This window comes from Caretta caretta, chromosome 6 (genome assembly GCF_965140235.1).
Source record: "Caretta caretta isolate rCarCar2 chromosome 6, rCarCar1.hap1, whole genome shotgun sequence".
NCBI lineage: Eukaryota > Metazoa > Chordata > Testudines > Cheloniidae > Caretta > Caretta caretta.
Genome location: NC_134211.1, coordinates 40161393 through 40181015, shown reverse-complemented (window position 1 = coordinate 40181015; position 19623 = coordinate 40161393). Strand labels below are relative to the sequence as shown.

Below are 19623 nucleotides of genomic sequence, written 5' to 3'. Positions count from 1 at the left end.
CCTCAGGGACTTGAATGACAGAAACATAGGTGCCTCAGGATTCTAGGCATCTATTTGGTTAGGCAGTAGCTGAGCAGGGGTTTTATGAATGACAGTAGCATCTAAATTCTCCTTGTGAATCTAGCCCAAGTAGTTTATCAAAGTACTCTGAAATCGCTTCGGATCAAAAGTGATGTAGGTATAGATAACGATTTGGTAAATATCCAGGAATGAGGTATGAGTGACTTATTTGCATCTTATATTGCAAACAAAAATCTTTTGTAAGAGAATATTTAGTCAGAAACCCAGTATGGACTCTCAGTATGATGAACAAGTTCCCAGACTGATATAATCTTTTACCTGTCTGGTGCTACTACAGAATTCATTAGCTAAGACTCTCCTTTAAAGACTATCAGAAAGGAAATATATTATAGTCTCAATCCACTTTTCCCCTCAAATCCTCTCTCCTACACAAAAATGTGCACTCTGGATACATCTCCTGCCTATAACCATAGCATCTTAATGGGATAGCTTCAGTTTAAAAATCATATTTCCTTCTTATTATTTAAATAACCCTTAAAATTACTATAATAGAAAGAGATTAGAGAAAATAATGCATTTTTCTCTTTACTTTTGCATTTGACAACACTGTTTCATATAGTCAATTTAACTTTTTGGTGAATGATCCACACTCCCTCGTGCAAAAGGGTGTGTACCATCTATATTTACTTTTTATTTTTTTTCAGTATATACATTCATTCAGTAAAAATAGTGCTTCTCCATTGCTCTAGTGGCTCCTTGAAACATTTGAAAAATAAAAATATGCAAATAGATTACTCCAGGAGACCCCCTTCCCCCAGTCATTAATATAAATATTAAGAGCAGCTAAAACATACTTTTAATCTTTCTGTTCTTTCACCAGAGTCCTCCCCCATCTCTTTTGGCTGTGGAAGGCAAATGTGCTTTGTAGCATTCCCCAGTGTTCAATAAAATAGGACTCTTTCAGATTGAGAGGGCTGTAAATTCCTAACATAAGTGACCATCAGTTGCCCTGCCAATTACTCCTTTTGGGCTGTAGTTCAGGCATCCCTGTTGACTGCTAATGTGGTAGTATGGCACAGGGAGAGAGATGGTCTTTCACGTAAGTAGGTCCTAGGCGATTTAGGGCTTTATAGGTCAAAACCAACACCTTAAATTCTACCTGGTACCTTGTAAGTAGCAAGTGCAGATCCCAAGGAATGGAGTCATGTGCTACCAGAAAGATGTATCCTATAACAAACAAGCTACTAAATTCTGTACCAGCTACTATTTCTGGATTGATTTTAAATGTAGGCCAACGTACAGCACATTGCAGTAGTCTAATCTGGAGTAGACAAAGTTGTAGATGGTAGTTGCAAAGTCTGAATCAGAAAGAAACTGATGCAACCTTCTGACTGTATGTAGATGGAAAAAGCCAGTCTAGCCAATCTACCTGCTCTTCTAGTAGTAGCAACAGCAGCAGTAGAGCTGAAAGAAAGTGAACAGATAACAAGCAGCGGACAGTTGGGTACAGAAGGAGAAAAGAGGAGGACAAAAGAAAGGTGAACCTGAGAATGTTTGGTTGTTACTCTCAGGCGCTCCCAAGAGACCCTTCTAAAGACAGGGGAGAAGAAAATCCCCTACCAATTTTTTTAAAGAAATTGAGGGAAATTAAGCAAAATCATAATATACTCTTTAAAAGGTACCTCACTTTTAACAAGCTTTTGAGATTAAACAGAGCTCTTCTTCGGGTCCCCTGTTTCTTGTGATTTCTTTCACCAATAGAAGTTGGTCCAATGAAAGATATTACCTCACCCACCTTATGTCTCTAATATCTTGGGACCAACATAGCTACAACGTCACTTTAGTCATTCTCAAAAAATTCAAATTAAGAATTTCCTTTTGGTTCCATTCCTTCTGTTAAACCAATACTTGATGATCAAATTTTGCATGTTGTCCCATTACATAAGAACATAAGAATGGCCATACTGGGTCAGACCAAAGTTCAGTCTAGCCCAGGATCCTGTCTTCCGACAGCGACAAATGCCAGGTACCCGAGAGGGGATGAACAGAACAGGTAATCATCAAGTGATCCATCCCCTGTCACCCATTCCCAGCTATCCTGCCTAATAGCCATTGATGGACCTATCCTCCATGAATTTATCTAGTTCTTTTTTGAGCCCTGTTATAGTTTTGGCCTTCACAACATCCTCTTGCAAAGAGTTCCACAGGTTGACTGTGCGTTGTGTGAAGAAATACTTCCTTTTGTTTGTTTAAACCTGCTGCTTATTAATTTGATTTGGTGACCCCTAATTTTTCTGTTATGAGGAGTAAATAGCACTTCCTTATTTACTTTCTCCACACCTGTCATGATTTTATAGACCTCTGTCATATCCCCCCTTACTCGTCTCTTTTCCAACCCGAAACGTCCCAATTTTATTAATCTTTCCTCATATGGAAGCTGTGCCATACCCCTAACCATTTTTGTTGCCCTTTTCTGAACCTTTTCCAATTCCAATATATCTTTTTTGAAATGGGGCGACCACATCTGCGTGCAATATTCAAGATGTGAGCATACAATGGATTTATATAGAGGCAATATGGTATTTTCTGGCTTATTATCTATCCGTTTCTTCATGATTCCCAACATTCTGCTAACTTTTTTGACTGCCGCTGCACATTGAGTGGGTGTTTCAGAGAACTAACAATGATGCCAAGATCTCTCGAGTGGTAACAGCTAATTTAGACCCCATCATTTTATATGTATAGTTGGGATTATGTTTTCCAATGTGCATTATTTTGCATGTATCAACATTAAATTTCATCTGCCATTTTGTTGCCCAGTCACCCAGTTTTGTGAGCTCCCTTTGTAGCTTTTTGCAGTCTGCTTTGGACTTAACTATCTTGAGTAGTTTTAGATCATCTGCAAATGTGGCCACCTCACTGTTTACCCCTTTTTTCCAGATCATTTATGAATATGTTGAATAGGACTGTTCCCAGTACAGATCCCTGGGGGACACCACTATTAACCTTTCTCCATCCTGAAAACTGACCATTTATTCCTACCCTTTGTTTCCTATCTTTTAGCTAGTTGCCAGTCCATGAGAGGACCTTCCCTCTTATCCCATCACAGCTTACTTTGCTTAAGAGCCTTTGGTGAGGGACCTTGTCAAAGGCTTTCTGAAAATCTAAGTACACTATATCCGCCGGATCCCCTTTGTCCACATGTGTGTTGATCCTCTCAAAGAATTCTAGTAGATTGTTCAGGCATGATTTCCCTTTTCAAAAACCATGTTGACTCTTCTCCAACAAATTATGTTCATCTATGTGTCTGACAATTCTGTTCTTTACTGTAGTTTCAACCAGTTTGCCTGCTACTGATGTCAGACTTACTGGCCTGTAAATGCTGGGATCACCTCTGGAGTCCTTTTTAAAAATTGGCATCACATTAGCTATCCTCCAGTCATTTGGTACAGAAGGTGATTTAAATGATAGGTTACAAACCACAGTTAGTAGTTATGCAATTTCCCGTTTGAGTTCCTTCAGAACTCTTGGGTGATATACCATTTGGTCCTGGTGGCTTATTGCTGTTTAATTTATCAATTTGTTCCAAAACCTCCTCTAATGACACCTCAATCTTGGACAGTTCCTCAGATTTTGTCACCTAAAAAGAATGGCTCAGGTTTGGGAATTCCCTCACATCTTCAGCTGTGAAGACTGAAACAAAAAAGTTTCTCCACAATGGCCTTATCATCCTTAAGTGCTCCTTTAATATCTCGATCATTCAGTTGCCCCTCTGGTTGTTTAGCAGGCTTTCTGCTTCTGATGTACTTAATTTTTTTTTTTTTGCTATTACTTTTTCAGGTCTTTGGCTAGGTGTTCTTCAAATTCTTTTTTGGTTTTTTTAATTATATTTTTATACTTCATTTGCCAGAATTTATGCTCCTTTTTATTTTCCTCACTAGGATTTAACTTCCACTTTTTAAGGGATACCTTTTTGCTTCTCACTGCTTCTTTTACTTTGTTATTTAGCCACAGTGGTGCTTTTTTGGTTCTCTTACTATGTTTTTTAATATGGTTAAGTTGAGCCTCTATTATGGTGTCTTTAAAAAGTTTCCATGCAGCTTGCAGGGATTTCATTTTTGGCACTAAAAGAAAAGGAGTACTTGTGGCACCTTAGAGACTAACCAATTTATTTGAGCATGAGCTTTCGTGAGCTACAGCTCACTTCATCGGATGCATACCATGGAAACTGCAGCAGACTTTATATATACACAGAGAATATGAAACAATACCTCCTCCCACCCCACTGTCCTGCTGGTAATAGCTTATCTAAAGTGATCATCAGGTGGGCCATTTTCAGCACAAATCCAGGTTTTCTCACCCTCCACCCCCCCACACAAATTCACTCTCCTGCTGGTGCTAGCCCATCCAAAGTGACAACTCTTTACATAATCAAGTCGGGCTATTTCCTGCACAAATCCAGGTTTTCTCACATTCCCCCCCCCCCCCCCCCCCCCATACACACACAAACTCACTCTCCTGCTGGTAATAGCTCATCTAAACTGACCACTCTCCAAGTTTAAATCCAAGTTAAACCAGAACTTCGGGGGGGGGGGGTAGGAAAAAACAAGAGGAAACAGGCTACCTTGCATAATGACTTAGCCACTCCCAGTCTCTATTTAAGCCTAAATTAATAGTATCCAATTTGCAAATGAATTCCAATTCAGCAGTTTCTCGCTGGAGTCTGGATTTGAAGTTTTTTTGTTTTAAGATAGCGACCTTCATGTCTGTGATTGCGTGACCAGAGAGATTGAAGTGTTCTCCGACTGGTTTATGAATGTTATAATTCTTGACATCTGATTTGTGTCCATTTATTCTTTTACGTAGAGACTGTCCAGTTTGACCAATGTACATGGCAGAGGGGCATTGCTGGCACATGATGGCATATATCACATTGGTGGATGTGCAGGTGAACGAGCCTCTGATAGTGTGGCTGATGTTATTAGGCCCTGTGATGGTGTCCCCTGAATAGATATGTGGGCACAATTGGCAACGGGCTTTGTTGCAAGGATAAGTTCCTGGGTTAGTGGTTCTGTTGTGTGGTATGTGGTTGTTGGTGAGTATTTGCTTCAGGTTGCGGGGCTGTCTGTAGGCAAGGACTGGCCTGTCTCCCAAGACTTGTGAGAGTGTTGGGTCATCCTTTAGGATAGGTTGTAGATCCTTAATAATGCGTTGGAGGGATTTTAGTTGGGGGCTGAAGGTGACGGCTAGTGGCGTTCTGTTATTTTCTTTGTTAGGCCTGTCCTGTAGTAGGTAACTTCTGGGAACTCTTCTGGCTCTATCAGTCTGTTTCTTTACTTCTGCAGGTGGGTATTGTAGTTGTAAGAAAGCTTGACAGAGATCTTGTAGGTGTTTGTCTCTGTCTGAGGGGTTGGAGCAAATGCGGTTGTATCGCAGAGCTTGGCTGTAGACGATGGATCGTGTGGTGTGGTCAGGGTGAAAGCTGGAGGCATGCAGGTAGGAATAGCGATCAGCAGGTTTCCGGTATAGGGTGGTGTTTATGTGGCCATTGTTTATTAGCACTGTAGTGTCCAGGAAGTGGATCTCTTGTGTGGACTGGACCAGGCTGAGGTTGGTGGTGGGATGGAAATTGTTGAAATCATGGTGGAATTCCTCAAGGGCTTCTTTTCCATGGGTCCAGATGATGAAGATGTCATCAATATAGCGCAAGTAGAGTAGGGGCTTTAGGGGACGAGAGCTGAGGAAGCGTTGTTCTAAATCAGCCATAAAAATGTTGGCATACTGTGGGGCCATGCGGGTACCCATAGCAGTGTCGCTGATCTGAAGGTATACATTGTCCCCAAATGTGAAATAGTTATGGGTAAGGACAAAGTCACAAAGTTCAGCCACCAGGTTAGCCGTGACATTATCGGGGATAGTGTTCTTGACGGCTTGTAGTCCATCTTTGTGTGGAATGTTGGTGTAGAGGGATTCTACATCCATAGTAGCCAGAATGGTGTTATCAGGAAGATCACCGATGGATTGAAGTTTCCTCAGGAAGTCAGTGGTGTCTCGAAGGTAGCTGGGAGTGCTGGTAGTGTAGGGCCTGAGGAGGGAGTCTACATAGCCAGACAATCCTGCTGTCAGGGTGCCAATGCCTGAGATGATGGGGCGCCCAGGATTTCCAGGTTTATGGATCTTGGGTAGTAGATAGAATATCCCAGGTCGGGGTTCCAGGGGTGTGTCTGTGCGGATTTGATCTTGTGCTTTTGGCACTGTCACTTTTAATTTCTGTTTAACTAACTTCCTCATTTTTGTGTAGTTCCCCTTTCTGAAATGAAATGCTACTGTGTTGGGCTGCTGTGATGTTTTCCCTGTCACAGGGATGTTTGTTTATATTATGGTCACTATTACCAAGCGGTCCAGCTATATTCACCTCTTGGACCAGATCCTGTGCTCCACTTGGACTAAAACAAGAATTGGCTCTCCTCTCTGGTGGGTTCCAGGACTAGCTGCTCCAAGAAGCAGTCATTTAAGGTGTCAAGAAACTTTATCTCTGCATCCCGTCCTGAGGTGACATGTACCCAGTCAACATGGGGATAGCTGAAATCCCCCATTATTACTGAGTTTTTTATTTTTGTAGCCTCTCTAATCTCCATGAGCATTTCACAGTTACTATCACCATCCTGGTCAGGTGGTCGGTAGTATATCCCTACTGCTATATTCTTATTATTCAAGCATGGAAATACTATCCATAGAGATTCTATGGTACAGTTTGATTCATTTACGGTTTTTACTTCATTTGACTCTGCTTTGTTTCACATATAATGCCACTCCCCTACCAGCCTGACCTATTCTGTCCTTCTGATATATTTTTTTACCCTGGTATTACTGTATCCCATTGATTATCCTCATTCCACGAAGTTTCTGTGATGCCTATGATATCAATATCCTCATTTAATACGAGACACTCTAGTTCATCCATCTTATTATTTAGACTTCTATCATTTGTATATAAGCACTTGTCACTTTTTATCTGTCTGTCATTACTGATGCAAATTTGCCATTGATGCAAAAATTGGTACTACTATAATTTTTTTTTCCCTCTCTGGGCTCTCTTATGCTATCACATGCTTACTTCAAAGTATTTAGTTACTATGGGCATACATAATATAAATTACAGAAGTTCTAAAAATTACCTATCCATTTGATGCACGGTGTTTTTCCTCTTAATGTGAGAAATAAAAATTAGTCATTCTATTTTTTTTTTCATCTTCTCTAGAAAAAACAAAAAAATATTCTGCGGATAGGAATTCAGAGCCTTGGTTCAGTGTTGTGGGGAGATGACGTTTGTTGCGCTGATAATCCGGAAGATATTCATAGCCTCACAAAGTTTCTGTATGTTCTCCGTGGTCTCCTCAGAATGTCTTTGTCAGCCTGCATAATCACAGTGCCAGCCCATCTTATCCAGGTAGGAATATTATAATTGCTTCTTTCCATAATTTGTTGTACATTGGTTAGTATGCACAAAAAAAGTTAATGAGTTAGTGGACACTTAATGAGCAAAATGGATTGAAGTGTCTTGAATGATTTTGAAAATTGCATCCTGTTGCAGTTGTTTTGCATCAGTAGCAAATTGATTTCTAGATGAAATTTTACCTCATGTATTATATTTTCCTCTGACATACAGTAGGGTCTTCAACATTATTTAGATGCTGAATTTATCTTTCAGTAATTACTAGCAAATAAAAATAATTCATAAACTTTTTGAGTGAGCCAAGAGAATAAAACCCAATTTAAGACATTCCAAATAGGCATCCTTCAGCTTAGCATCTTGTGTTTTAAAGATAGATTTAAAATAATGTTACCGCATTTCTTCTGTGCTTTTGTGATGTAGCAATACATTGCATTATCTAGAAACACCTGAATATTGTAATGGCTTAGATACAGGTATAGCTGTCATATGACTTTAATATATATAAAATAAAAGACGCAGAACTTATAGAACAGGGGTGGACAAATTCTTTGGCCTGAGGGCCACATCAGGGTTCCAAAACTGTATAGAGGGCGGGGTAGGGAAGGCTGTGCCTCCCCAAACAGCCTGGCCTCTTCCCCCTCCCACTTCCCGCCCCATGACTGCCCCCCTCACAACCCGCCCCATGACTGCCCCCCTCACAAGCCCCCCACCCATCCAACCCCCCCTGCTCCTTGTCCCCTGACCACCACCTCCCGGGACTCCCCACTCCCTAACCACACCCCACCCCCTGACAGGCCCCCCGGGACTTCCACGCCTATCCAACCCCTCCTCCCCCCCCGATCGCGTTTCCCATCCCTAGACTGCGCCCGAACCCCCACCTCATCCAACTGTCCCCTGACTACCCCCCGGGACCCCCCGCCCCTTATCCAACCTCCCCGCTCCCTTACCATGCCGCTCAAAGCAGAATGTCTGGCAGCCACGCCGCCGTGCTGCCGAGTAGGAGCTCGCAGCCCCGCCAGCCAGAGTGAGGGCGGCACGGTGACCTGAGGCTGAAGGGGAGGGGGAACAGCATGGGAAGGGCCGGGGGGCTAGTCTTCCCAGCCGGGAGCTCAAGGGCTGGGCATGACGGTCCCACGGGCCGGATGTGGCCCCCGGCCATAGTTTGCCCACCTCTGTTATAGAAGGTCCAATTCTGTTAGGCAAAGTGCTGCATTCCCACTGATTTCAAAAGGCAGTAAAACTAGAACTGGGAGATCTGGGTTTGCTCCCTAATTCGGCCATAAATTTCCAACGTGATCACAAGAAAGTCAGTTAATCTGTCTCTGAGTAATTTTCCCAGCTGTAAAATGGGAGGGGTAATAATAAGTATACTAAGAAGTATACTAAGTCTTAATTTATTTTCTGGAACAATAGTTTTTAGTAAAAGGACAAATGTGAAAACCTTCTTCTGTAAAAAGTGCTGCAGCTCATAAAAGAAAAAACAGCATTCACAGTGAATAGAGTTATGCATAAATTTGATAGAACTATGGTTAACAAACATTCAATGTTTAAATATATGCCTCTCATGTCAACATTGCAATTTTCAAAGCTGATGAGTGCCCGCAATTCCTGTTAAATTGGTGTTACAGGCACTCAGTGCTCCTGAAAATCACAACCATTTCTATTTTTCACATGTTGCCAGTGTGACTGGAGGTGTATCAACACTCCTCTGGTGTATGCCTTCAGTTTCAGATTTCCTCTTTCCTAAAAAAAAAGAAGGGAAGCTGGAGACCCATCCTGGATCTCAGACAACTGAATGTCTTCATATGCTATTCAGGATTCAGGATGAACCACCCTGACCTCTAAAATCCCCTCACTAAATAAAGGCAACCAGTTTGCAGCTCTTGATTTGAAAAATGCCTATTTCCATATAGACATTCATCCAACACACAAGATATTCCTGTGCTTCATGGTGGGCCTGGATCATTATCAGTACAAAGTTCTTCCCTTCAGCCTCTTGACAACTCCCAGAATTTTCACAAAGGTGTTGTCCGTGGTAGCAGCACACTATGCCACCAGAGCAACCCTGTATTTCCTTACCTAGATGACTGTCTGCTACTGGTTTATCATACCAAAAGGTACAATCAGTGGTCCTCTCTATATAACCTCCTTCAATCCTTAGGACTTCAAGCAAACCTAGAAAAGTCCACTTTTGTTGCAACACAACCTCTCTATTGAGCTGAGGAGTACATCTGGATGATTATGTGGCTCAAGGTTCATGATCCCAACAGGAGTCAAATTTACACATTTAATCCCTCAAACGCCAGTAGTACAAAATGCCTACAAAAAGCCTGCCTCTGTGCACAGCATGTTTAGATCATGTTGGACAATGTGACCACTGTATACTACATAAAAAGAGAGCATTAAGCTCTGGAATTGGTATATCCAAAATCAGATTACCACAGTGTCAATCTGATGGACCATCCTATGAGTCAGACCTGGTATGCTAGAGAACACCTGCTTATGAGTTTGCAGCACAGTCAAAATTTCTGCCCTTTCAGTTTGTTTTAACTCTTTATATACCTCAGTGTTCTCTAGTGATGTGTCACCATGGCATTCAGCTATCAAATTGATGAGATTTATTGTCTCAGAATCCTCCTCAGCACAACATGTTCATAATGGCTTCTGCATTGTGATAGACTTTAAATCTATTAGCATGCAGAATCTGTGAAGCAACCTTGCTGTGGGGTCTTTATGTTGCAAGGGACCTCATTAATGCTTTCCACAATCTCAGAAGGTCCCTCTATGAGTTTCGCATTTTGTACCTTTTTACAGTGAGTAACATCACCAAGACCCCACTCTAACAAGCATTCACAAGCATTGTGGCCATACTATGCCTTCTGTGTAGCATGGCTTTTAGTGAGGTTCATTTGAACTACTTCCATCATGTCCCTTAACTCCTTTCTGAACTGCTGTACATGTTTAGTCACTGGTTCCCCCTCTGCTTCAGAGCCATCCTCCCAAGAATCCCTAGTGAGATCCTGATGACCTGTGACCTTTCTCCCATACAGAAGATTAAATGGGGCAAAGCCTGTGGACTCTTGGGGTGCCTCCCTACAAGCAAATAGCATAGGGGGTAGCATTTCATTCCAGTTACTTTCCCTTGTGTTTACATTCATTCCCAGCATAGACCTTAGACTTCTGTTGAGCCTTTCAACTAATCCATTTGTTTCTGGGTGCTATGGGGCAGATCTCAGCTGTTGTACCCCACATATTCACTATAATTCACTAAATAACTGGGACATGAAATTTGACCCCCAATATGATACAGTATCCTTTGGGAAAACTCCTCGGCTGAATATAGAGAGCAAAGCTTTAGCTGTTGTGTCAGCCTCTATTAGACAGAGCAACTGCCTCTGGGTATCTAGTGGCGAAGTCCACTGCTACCAAAATATATTTCTTTCCCCTCTGGGTTGGCCAGGGCATAGGGCCAACAATATCCACAGCCAGCCTAAAAAAATACCTCCCATTACAGGTAAGCAGTGTAGGGGAGCCTTGTGGAGCCCTCTTGTGCTTCAGGCATAAGTTACAAAACCTACAGTGGTCTGTGACCTCAGTCTGAATATTTGGTCAATAAAAATTCTTCTTTAACTTCTCATGTGTCCTCTCTGAAATCTGAGTGACCTGCACTAGGGCAGTCATGGACTGACAACATTAACTTCCCATGATAGGAGGCACAATCAGTTGTTTATAAGCTTCCGCAGGACTTTTGTTATTCCCCAAAGGGGTCTCTCTATAGTTTTCCCTCTTCTGCAAAAAACCTTCCCGTTTTCCTTAGATGGGGTCCCACTGAGGATGATTTCCCATATGCTTTCTAGGGAGGGGCGTGCTCTCTTTTCTGCTATAAATTCTTGGCTTCTGCCAGCACAAAGAGTTGTCTGAGGTACATAAGGTGACACCCCCCCCCCCCCCCCCCGCTTTCCCACCCCACATGCTCCAAGAGACACGCTGCCATTTTCTGCTGAGCAGGAGCTGGAAATGTTGTCTCCCCACCTCGGCTGGTATACCATTGAGCTATATTCCGTATTACTACAAGTTATTATATTTTCAGCTTTGGACACAGACAGTATATCATTACCAACCAACACATCTGCTGGAATGGTATCCAATATCCTAACATTTAAAATACCTTTTAAACCTTCCCATTCCAATTGTATTTTAGCTAAAGGCACAGTGGTTTCAAATTGTCCCAATGCAAGGAGTTTTATGTCTTAGTCTCCTACCCCACACATTCTCCCTACATTCTTCCTGTTCATCCAGACTCTCTCCTGCGTCCCTCTATGATCTCCTGTATATACATGCATGCCACATTCCCTAGCACATTTTCACCCTCTTACCTTCCCTGTCACACCTATACCATATTTAGCTGCTCCTGGCAGTGCTCTTTTCTGAATCCTGACAGCATTTGGTGCCACACTCTTCCTTAAGGGCAGTTTGGATTCATTCATTTGTTGGGAAGATTGGAGGTAATGACCATCTTTACTAAACTTCTTGCTGCACAGGGGGTAGAGAAATAGCAGTCATCTTAACTGTGGGAAGCATGTGGCCTCAGTCCCACTAAAAACAATGGGACAGTATAGCCATTTTTAAACTGTTTCTTCTGTTTTGATCCTGTGATTATGTTGGTGTGAGCATGTGTGTGTGTATAGGCATGCTTGGGCTAGTACCTAAGGCCATTCCACAAAAGTGACTACATGTTGCTCCAAAGAAAGAATTTGCTTGCCATTCACTTGACACCCTGAGTCTGTGGATGTATCTGCTCCTCCACCACAGTGTGTCAGTAGAGTTGAGTTTTCCCTAGCCAACAGAAGGGATGGTAAGGGAATGGATCAGTGTGTCCCTTTGCTGTTTCTCCTGACATGACTTCCTCAACATTGGCGCAGGTCCTTTTTCTGCTCTCCCTCCTCTCTAAATTGAACATCAGGTCTGGCATATGAGCAGTTATGAATGGTAATTCCTTAGACAGTTCTTGAAATTAGAACTGATGGAACAAGGGCCCCAAAGTCTTCTGCAAAGACTGCTTCTGCCCAAGTGTCCTGGATCTTCCTACTAATGAGTAAATGAGGTGAAGAAATGTAGGAGTTGAAAACAGCGAGGAGGAGTGGCAGAAGATAATGAGGGCCTTATGGTGCAAATGTTAGTGTTTTATAGCAGACCATATTAGGAAAAAGAGAATGCATAGAGAAATTTGGAATCTGATGTGAGTGTGAGACAGTGATGAGGTGCATAGAAAGAACAGTGAAATGCTGGTGAATGAGTGGGACATGGATTAGACTAGAGGACCTGACCTGGAAAGTGAAGAAGAGAACTGGCAGAATTGAGATATATACTGTAAATTGGGCCAGAAAGTTGGTACTTGGGTTCAGGGCAGGGGATGAATTGTTAAATCTTAATTGCATGAAATATGTCTGTATACTGTGAAGCTAGGTGTGTGAGGGAAGAGTTTACTTAGGAGAGTTTTGTTGGGGGAATCAGAAAAGTGTGCCTGGGAGTCTTTGAGCAGCATGAGGTGACAAGAAATGTCTCTGAACATTTATAAAAAACAGGATCTCCTCCTTTTCCCCCCCAAAACATATCTGGGAAGTTGAGATTGCTGTCATATGCCATAGGATTTCATGTCTTTCAATTAATCTGGCCACTATATGCCTGGGGGGTAGGGGAGGGCAACGGGGCAACATATGCCGGGTAAGGTGGAGGGAGCTGATCCTAAGGCACATTCCCTCAGTCAGCACACTCAGTTTAGGCAGCTCAGGTTAACTAGTGGCTCCTTCAGTTTAACAGAGTCTTCAAAAATGTACCAAAACTGGGACAAAACACTGTTTTTTCTAAATTTGAAAGAGATACCAGCACTGGTCAGTGAAGTGTGTTGTGCTGAACACTCCCAGACCTATGTACTTGCAGGATCAGGAATTGAGGCATTTATTATTTTCTCTTCATGTTTACATACAGTGGAGTAAAATCTGCCTTGATTTACACCCATGCAAGGACAGAATTTTGCTCTAGTATATTTACTTTCTGTTGTACTTGTCCTTTCTAGCAGATTATGTCAGTAAAGCAGCCAATCAGCTTTCAATTTTTAGTTCTTAACATTCTTTCAGGCTTGTACATTGATGATTAGCTGTTCTCACAGTTTTGGCTTACTTCCTATGTTTAATTTCATTGTAGGCAAGCAACACATAGTTAAGGAAATTGTAAAGAAAAAATAGTGAGGTTGATTCAGAACTGATGTTAAAATATGACTTTTCAAACTAACATTGCGAAGGGCAACTAAAAAGTTTGGATCTAATATGTTGTGTGTGCACTTCAGATAAATTTACTTGTTAGGACTAGTGATGAGTTCTGTTGTGCAATTCCATAATCCGTAAAATGCACCTGCCTAATTGAATTATGTAGTTAAGATTGAAATAAAATCTCATATACATTAGTATTCTGTAACTTTGCTGTCCAATTTAACATGTCTACTCCACAATAAAAGCTCAAGTATTCTGGAAAAAAACCCAGAAACTTTAGTCTTTTTGCAGTATCTGCTCCCATAGATTGCATTGAACAGTTGTGAAAATGATTAAACTTAATGCATCCTCTTTTAAGCACTAGAGTGAACTGTCATTAGGAGGAGCAAAGCTGCTAAAGGTTCCCTATATCCCACATTACTCAGTTCCCAGAGCCCTGCTGTGTAGTTGTTCCACTCTCCAAGAAGCCTGTTAAAGAGCCCCCGAGAGCATGTGTACAGCCCTCCATGTTAATAGTTAATTGGTGAGGATGGCAAGATGAGAGGACAGCTGAACATGTGGTCTCTCAGGCTCAAGCAGTAGGCAGACCTTTAGTTATAATAACAGCAGCTGTTCACAGTCTCACAACTCGACTACTCGCAATGCCATTGCTGGTGTTTCTTAGTGGATTAAAAAAGTAAAGTACGGTGTTTGTTTTTTAAAAAAAAAATGAAAACATGTACTTCAAGTGTATTTCTATACACCTGTTAAATTTGATATTACCAAGAATATATCATTATATTTAGCTTATGGTTTTTTTGGTCAAATCTAAAAGTCAAAATGCTATATAATGCACGTTTTTCATAAAGTGTGTTAAACGCTACAGAATTATTCACTTTACTGCTATTCCATTTCTATCAGATTTTGACTAAATTATCTTTTGTCTGCGAAATAGTTTGATAGCTGATTCTGAAAGGGAAATTACATTTATATATGTAATTTACATGGGGGTACATTTTAAATGATAAATAAGTTTCAAGCTACAATAGAATCTTATTTCTGTTTCCATGCTGTGACCATAACGAAAATAACCCCCCATTGATCGGTTTTAAATTTTAACAAGTTTCTTCTTAGAAATATAGGAATATTAAAGCAGATCACATTAGTGGTCTGTCTGTTCTAACTATCCTGTCTCAGACAATGGCCTGTACCAGGGCTCCAAACAAAGGTGCAAAAAAACCTATAGTTGACAACTTATTGAATAACATTTCAGTGGGGAAAGTTTCTTCACAATCCCACCAGTTGGTGGTTAGTTTATACCTTAAAGCATGAGGTTTCTGTTGCTTATATTTTAAAAATAATTCTACCTAATGTTACTATGGAAGTTCTTATTCTTATAAATGTTTAGTTATTTTTTTAATCCTTCTAAGTGCTTGGCGTCAATGATATACTCTGGCAATGAGTTCTACAAGTGAATTATGTTTAGTGTATTTGTTCAGTATTTAAATTTGTTGCCTTTCCATTTAATTGAATATCCCCTTGTTCTTGAATTGTGAGCCAGTGAATAGGACCATTCAATTTACTTTCTCTGTATGTTATCCATTATTTTGTATGTCTCCCTCATGTTACCTCCTATTAATCTACTTCTTAAACAGTCCCAGTCTTCTTAAGTCACTCTTCATGCCTTTTGATTTATATAGCTACCATTATTAACCAGTTGTTTAGACGTTCTAACAATGTTTTTGGCTCTTTTAACCACCACTGGACAGTGAACAGTGATTTTCATTGAACTATCCACAATAATACGCAGTTTTTTCCTCAGTGATTTAGAACCCAGCGATACATATGAGTAGTTCAGGCTACTCCTTCAAGTATTCATTACCTTGTATTTATCAACTTTGAATTTCATCTGCCGTTATATGATTTTCATTCACCTAGGTTTGATAGGTCCTTCTGAAGTTTCTCAGTCTTCTCTACTCCTAAGTAACCCAAAGGCTGCCTGTTGATGGCAGAGTCACTTAAAAGTTCCAAACTTTTTCTGACATGTGCAACATTATTTTCAAGGAATCAGAATTTTTGAAGATTTTTTTTTCAGAATTATTTGGTAAAATTATAATCCACCATAGAACATAGTCATCTGTAATAGTGTTTACAGTTGCAGAGATTTCTAGTGGAAAACTGTGTGCTTGACAAAAAAAGATATTTCTCACTTCATATTTCTTGACTGAATAATGTAGGAGTACATTATGTTGGCAGAGGAATTTCAGAAATGACACTAAAAATGTACCCAGTTTATTTGAATGCATGATGTGTGACAAGTTTTACTTGATTGATATTTTGTAGTGATTGAAAGCACTCTTATCTGAAACAGTCTGTCAGGTAATAAATATTGATATTCTTATGAATTATGATTTATATAGTTATGGACGGTTACTTTTCAAGTTTTTCCATCGCTGCTTGAAAATGCACTGTGCCTGTGAAATGCAGTTGCACATTTAAGAAGGGAGAATGTCAATTTTTAAAATAACTGATGATCAAGTGGACTGTTCTTCAAGCTTTCCAAATTTGAGAAATTACATAAAAATGAGTGAGGTATTTTATTATGTTGTATTTTGATAATTTGCTCATTGTAGAGTACAATCATAGCAAAAGTATTTATGCAGTAGCAGATAATACAAAGGACTCTAATGCTACAGTGATGGGCACTGTTGGAAGCCCTAAGGGTAAAGTAGATAGATAGAAACTAAAAAATCTGCCCGTTAATTTTTTTTCAAAAATTACTAGAAATTATGTAATTAGTTACCTTGTCATACTTTGTTGCAAATCCAGTGTCAAGTTTTTCCCCAAAATATTAGTTATAGCAGCTTTTTATACATTTGTGGCAAGTTCCATGTCAGTCAAGTGCACAAGCAAACTTTTGAATATGTGATGATCAGATAAATTATGATGATATCAATTTGTTCCTTGAAAGAATCTCAGTTCTTTCATTACAGATGTCCCTTCTTTTAAATATGAAGCCACCTCATTGGAAAGAACTGCCACCAACCGTATTAGTCAGCATGTACCAGGGGAAATTAATTGACTAATGAAAAGTATGAATAAGCCTTGTTATAGTACTCCTCTTGAGAGAGTCTAATGAGGTTCTGTTTAGTGTGGTATTTTCTTTATTTCATCTGATACGTTTAAAAATTAATCTCCTACAATATTAATGTGCTGGTGCTTTGAATTCACTGAAGTGAATACATGTTACAGTATGTTTCAGTGTAGAAAAAAATCAGAAACAAACCTTTTCACATCCATAGGCTTTTGTGTCCATGCTGAGTATTTTAGCAGCTAAACTCTATAAATCAAGCAAGAGAGTGCTTTAGAACCTGCTACTACTACTAATAATATAAGATTATGAGATGTGAACTCCTACAGCTTGAGACTGTCTGTGTGAAATCTTTATTCTTAAAACAAGATCTAAGAATGATTCCATGTTGCAGAACTAACATATTTTGTGAGTTCACAAGTATAAAATGTTGAATAACATGAAGATGTGCCCATTATGTAGAAATTTGTGCCACAACCATCAGTCATACAACTTTTATACCTCAGCTTAACAACCTTTTAACAATCTTCAAAATGGAAAGTATGAGAGTTGTAAGTTTGTTACAATTTATTGTGTTGATTTAATATTGAATACACAATCACATGTAGAAAATATTCTAAAGTAACAATCATACAAAGAAGTGTATAGTATCATGGATTTATGATGCAGATATGCTAGGTTGATAATCATCCTTGTTCTAAACCATTTTCAGGTACACAGATATTCTTCTGGATACTATTTTTTTTCTACACATATAAAAGCTTATTAAAAATTAAGGTCAAATAGAGGCTTGAAGAAAATATATAATTTAAAATTAAATCATGTTGCTGTAAATAGTTTTGTTTTCAAATAATATGTGTTTGTTACATTCACTTGTTAAGTTACAGAAGAAATTGTAGCATTTTGTACTTTCATACAATCAGTATAAAGTGGCTACCAGAGTATATACTGTTTTTTCCATCTGGTAGCCATTTTATAGGGATCCTCTTCTGGCTATTTGGATCATAGATACCATATATACTTGACTTTTTTTTGCTTTCTTCATAACTATATATTTATTGCGGCTTAAGTGGCTCATATATACTATAACCAAAGACTGTCACGCAACATATGGAAAAGACGTGTGCATATACATTATATTATATTACTTATGTCTTGTTTCAGACTTTTTTCCCTTCAGAAGTATATGTGTACCTATTTATGGCAGAATAGGCAAAGTATATGTGTACCTATTTATGGCAAAATGGCACTCCTCACCATCACAATTATGGCCATCTTCTGTATGCAATGTGTGTATGCACCTTTGTATATAGAAAAGTGGGTACGGTTTGGTTTTCTAAAATAAAACTATAAACAAATCATAAAACTAAAACAAATGATTAAATGCAGCATAGTAACATTTTACTTTATGTATCCATCTACTCTGAAAATAATTTTAAAGATTGGACAGCTTTTAAAAAAAATTGAAACAAAATTTAGGCCTAAAGTTTTCAAATGCAGCATAGATCTAAATAGTTAAATGTCCCATCACAGTATGGAGATAGTCATCTGTTCCAGCATATGGAATCTTTTGGCTGCTGGACTAAGTAGTTAATATAATGCCCAGTGTCCAGGCGTGGACACAACTGTCATGAAGCAGAAGGGAGGGGGCTTATTTTTGAGCCCATTTGGACAGTGATAACAAAAACGAGGAAAGGAAACTTAAAAAAATTCAGGATGTATTATCTGCTTTTAGCAAATAATTTTGTTAGGTCCTGTTTATATTTTTCTAAAGTGATGTTAGCTTTTTACATAAATAGTATGATAGGCTTTTGTAATAAGGCCAGGCAAATGTTGTTTTAAATCTTTTTTGTGTGTTGTCTGTCAGTATAAATGACAACAATTTGTGTTAGCCTACTTTCTATTTAAATTGTTGTACATGTATTTTCTGTGAAGAATGGCATTCTAAAATGTGCAATAGTTTGTTACAGTGACATTTTATATATGAACTGTTGATGTTGTTTTAAAAGCTGAAGTTTCTAGATCAGCTCTCAATTTACATCTTTCTGTTTTAGACCTGCTCTATTAATTACATGATAATTGTAATATAAAGGAATGCTACATCTTTAATGATGTTTTTGTGCCCTATGTAGTTAAGCTTTAATGCTAGGGGAAAAAAGATTAAATTAGCCTTGTAACCTCTTTCTCTTCCAGACTGATGATGGAAAATAAAAGCTCTTAGCCACAAAATGTAACACTTAGAATTAATATTTAATTAGACCAGCAAATTGTACACTGTGGCTGAAAGCTTCCAAAGAGTTGTTAGTGCCACAATTGACCTACAAGTTTAATAATAACTCACTTCTAGAAGCAAGTGCCAGTTCAGCATAGTGGAACCACTGTAAGACAGTCCTGTGAGATTAAAATCAGCAAACCAAATGGCAGGCGAGGATTCCTGGGATGGAGCCTTCTGGAAACCTGGGAGCTGGAGTAGCTTTTCAGCCAGGATTCAGATGAGAACAGTGGGCGAAAAAGCTGATCCCTCCTGTTCTGGGAGATTCTGATTGTAGGCCAGATTTCTGGAACAGATTTTTAATAAAATGTTCTCACTGCAACTATTAAAATACATTGCAAATCAAGTAAAGAATACATTTTATGTATATTTTAGGAAGTTTTAGTGTAAAAAGCTCTAAAAACTTCCTGTTCAATGATATATAATGCACATGAGCTCTGATATTAAATTATCAGATATATTAGTGCTAGAACTATGCTGTTTTGGTGTGACATATGCAATTCTGTATGTCTGTATGGTAGACTGTTTCTTTTTA

At 39.3% G+C, this 19623-nt stretch overlaps 1 protein-coding gene across 4 annotated transcripts in view; it reads left to right on the top strand.

The window, feature by feature from the left end:
* ELP4 (elongator acetyltransferase complex subunit 4) overlaps nt 1-19623 on the top strand; it is a 344771-nt gene that overhangs the window by 87866 nt on the left and 237282 nt on the right. For all 4 annotated transcript variants that reach the window (XM_048854605.2, XM_075129452.1, XM_048854601.2 and 1 more), the window contains one exon: nt 7283-7471. In XM_048854605.2, the coding sequence (XP_048710562.1) occupies nt 7283-7471 (189 nt within the window). The remainder of the gene's footprint in view (nt 1-7282; nt 7472-19623) is intronic.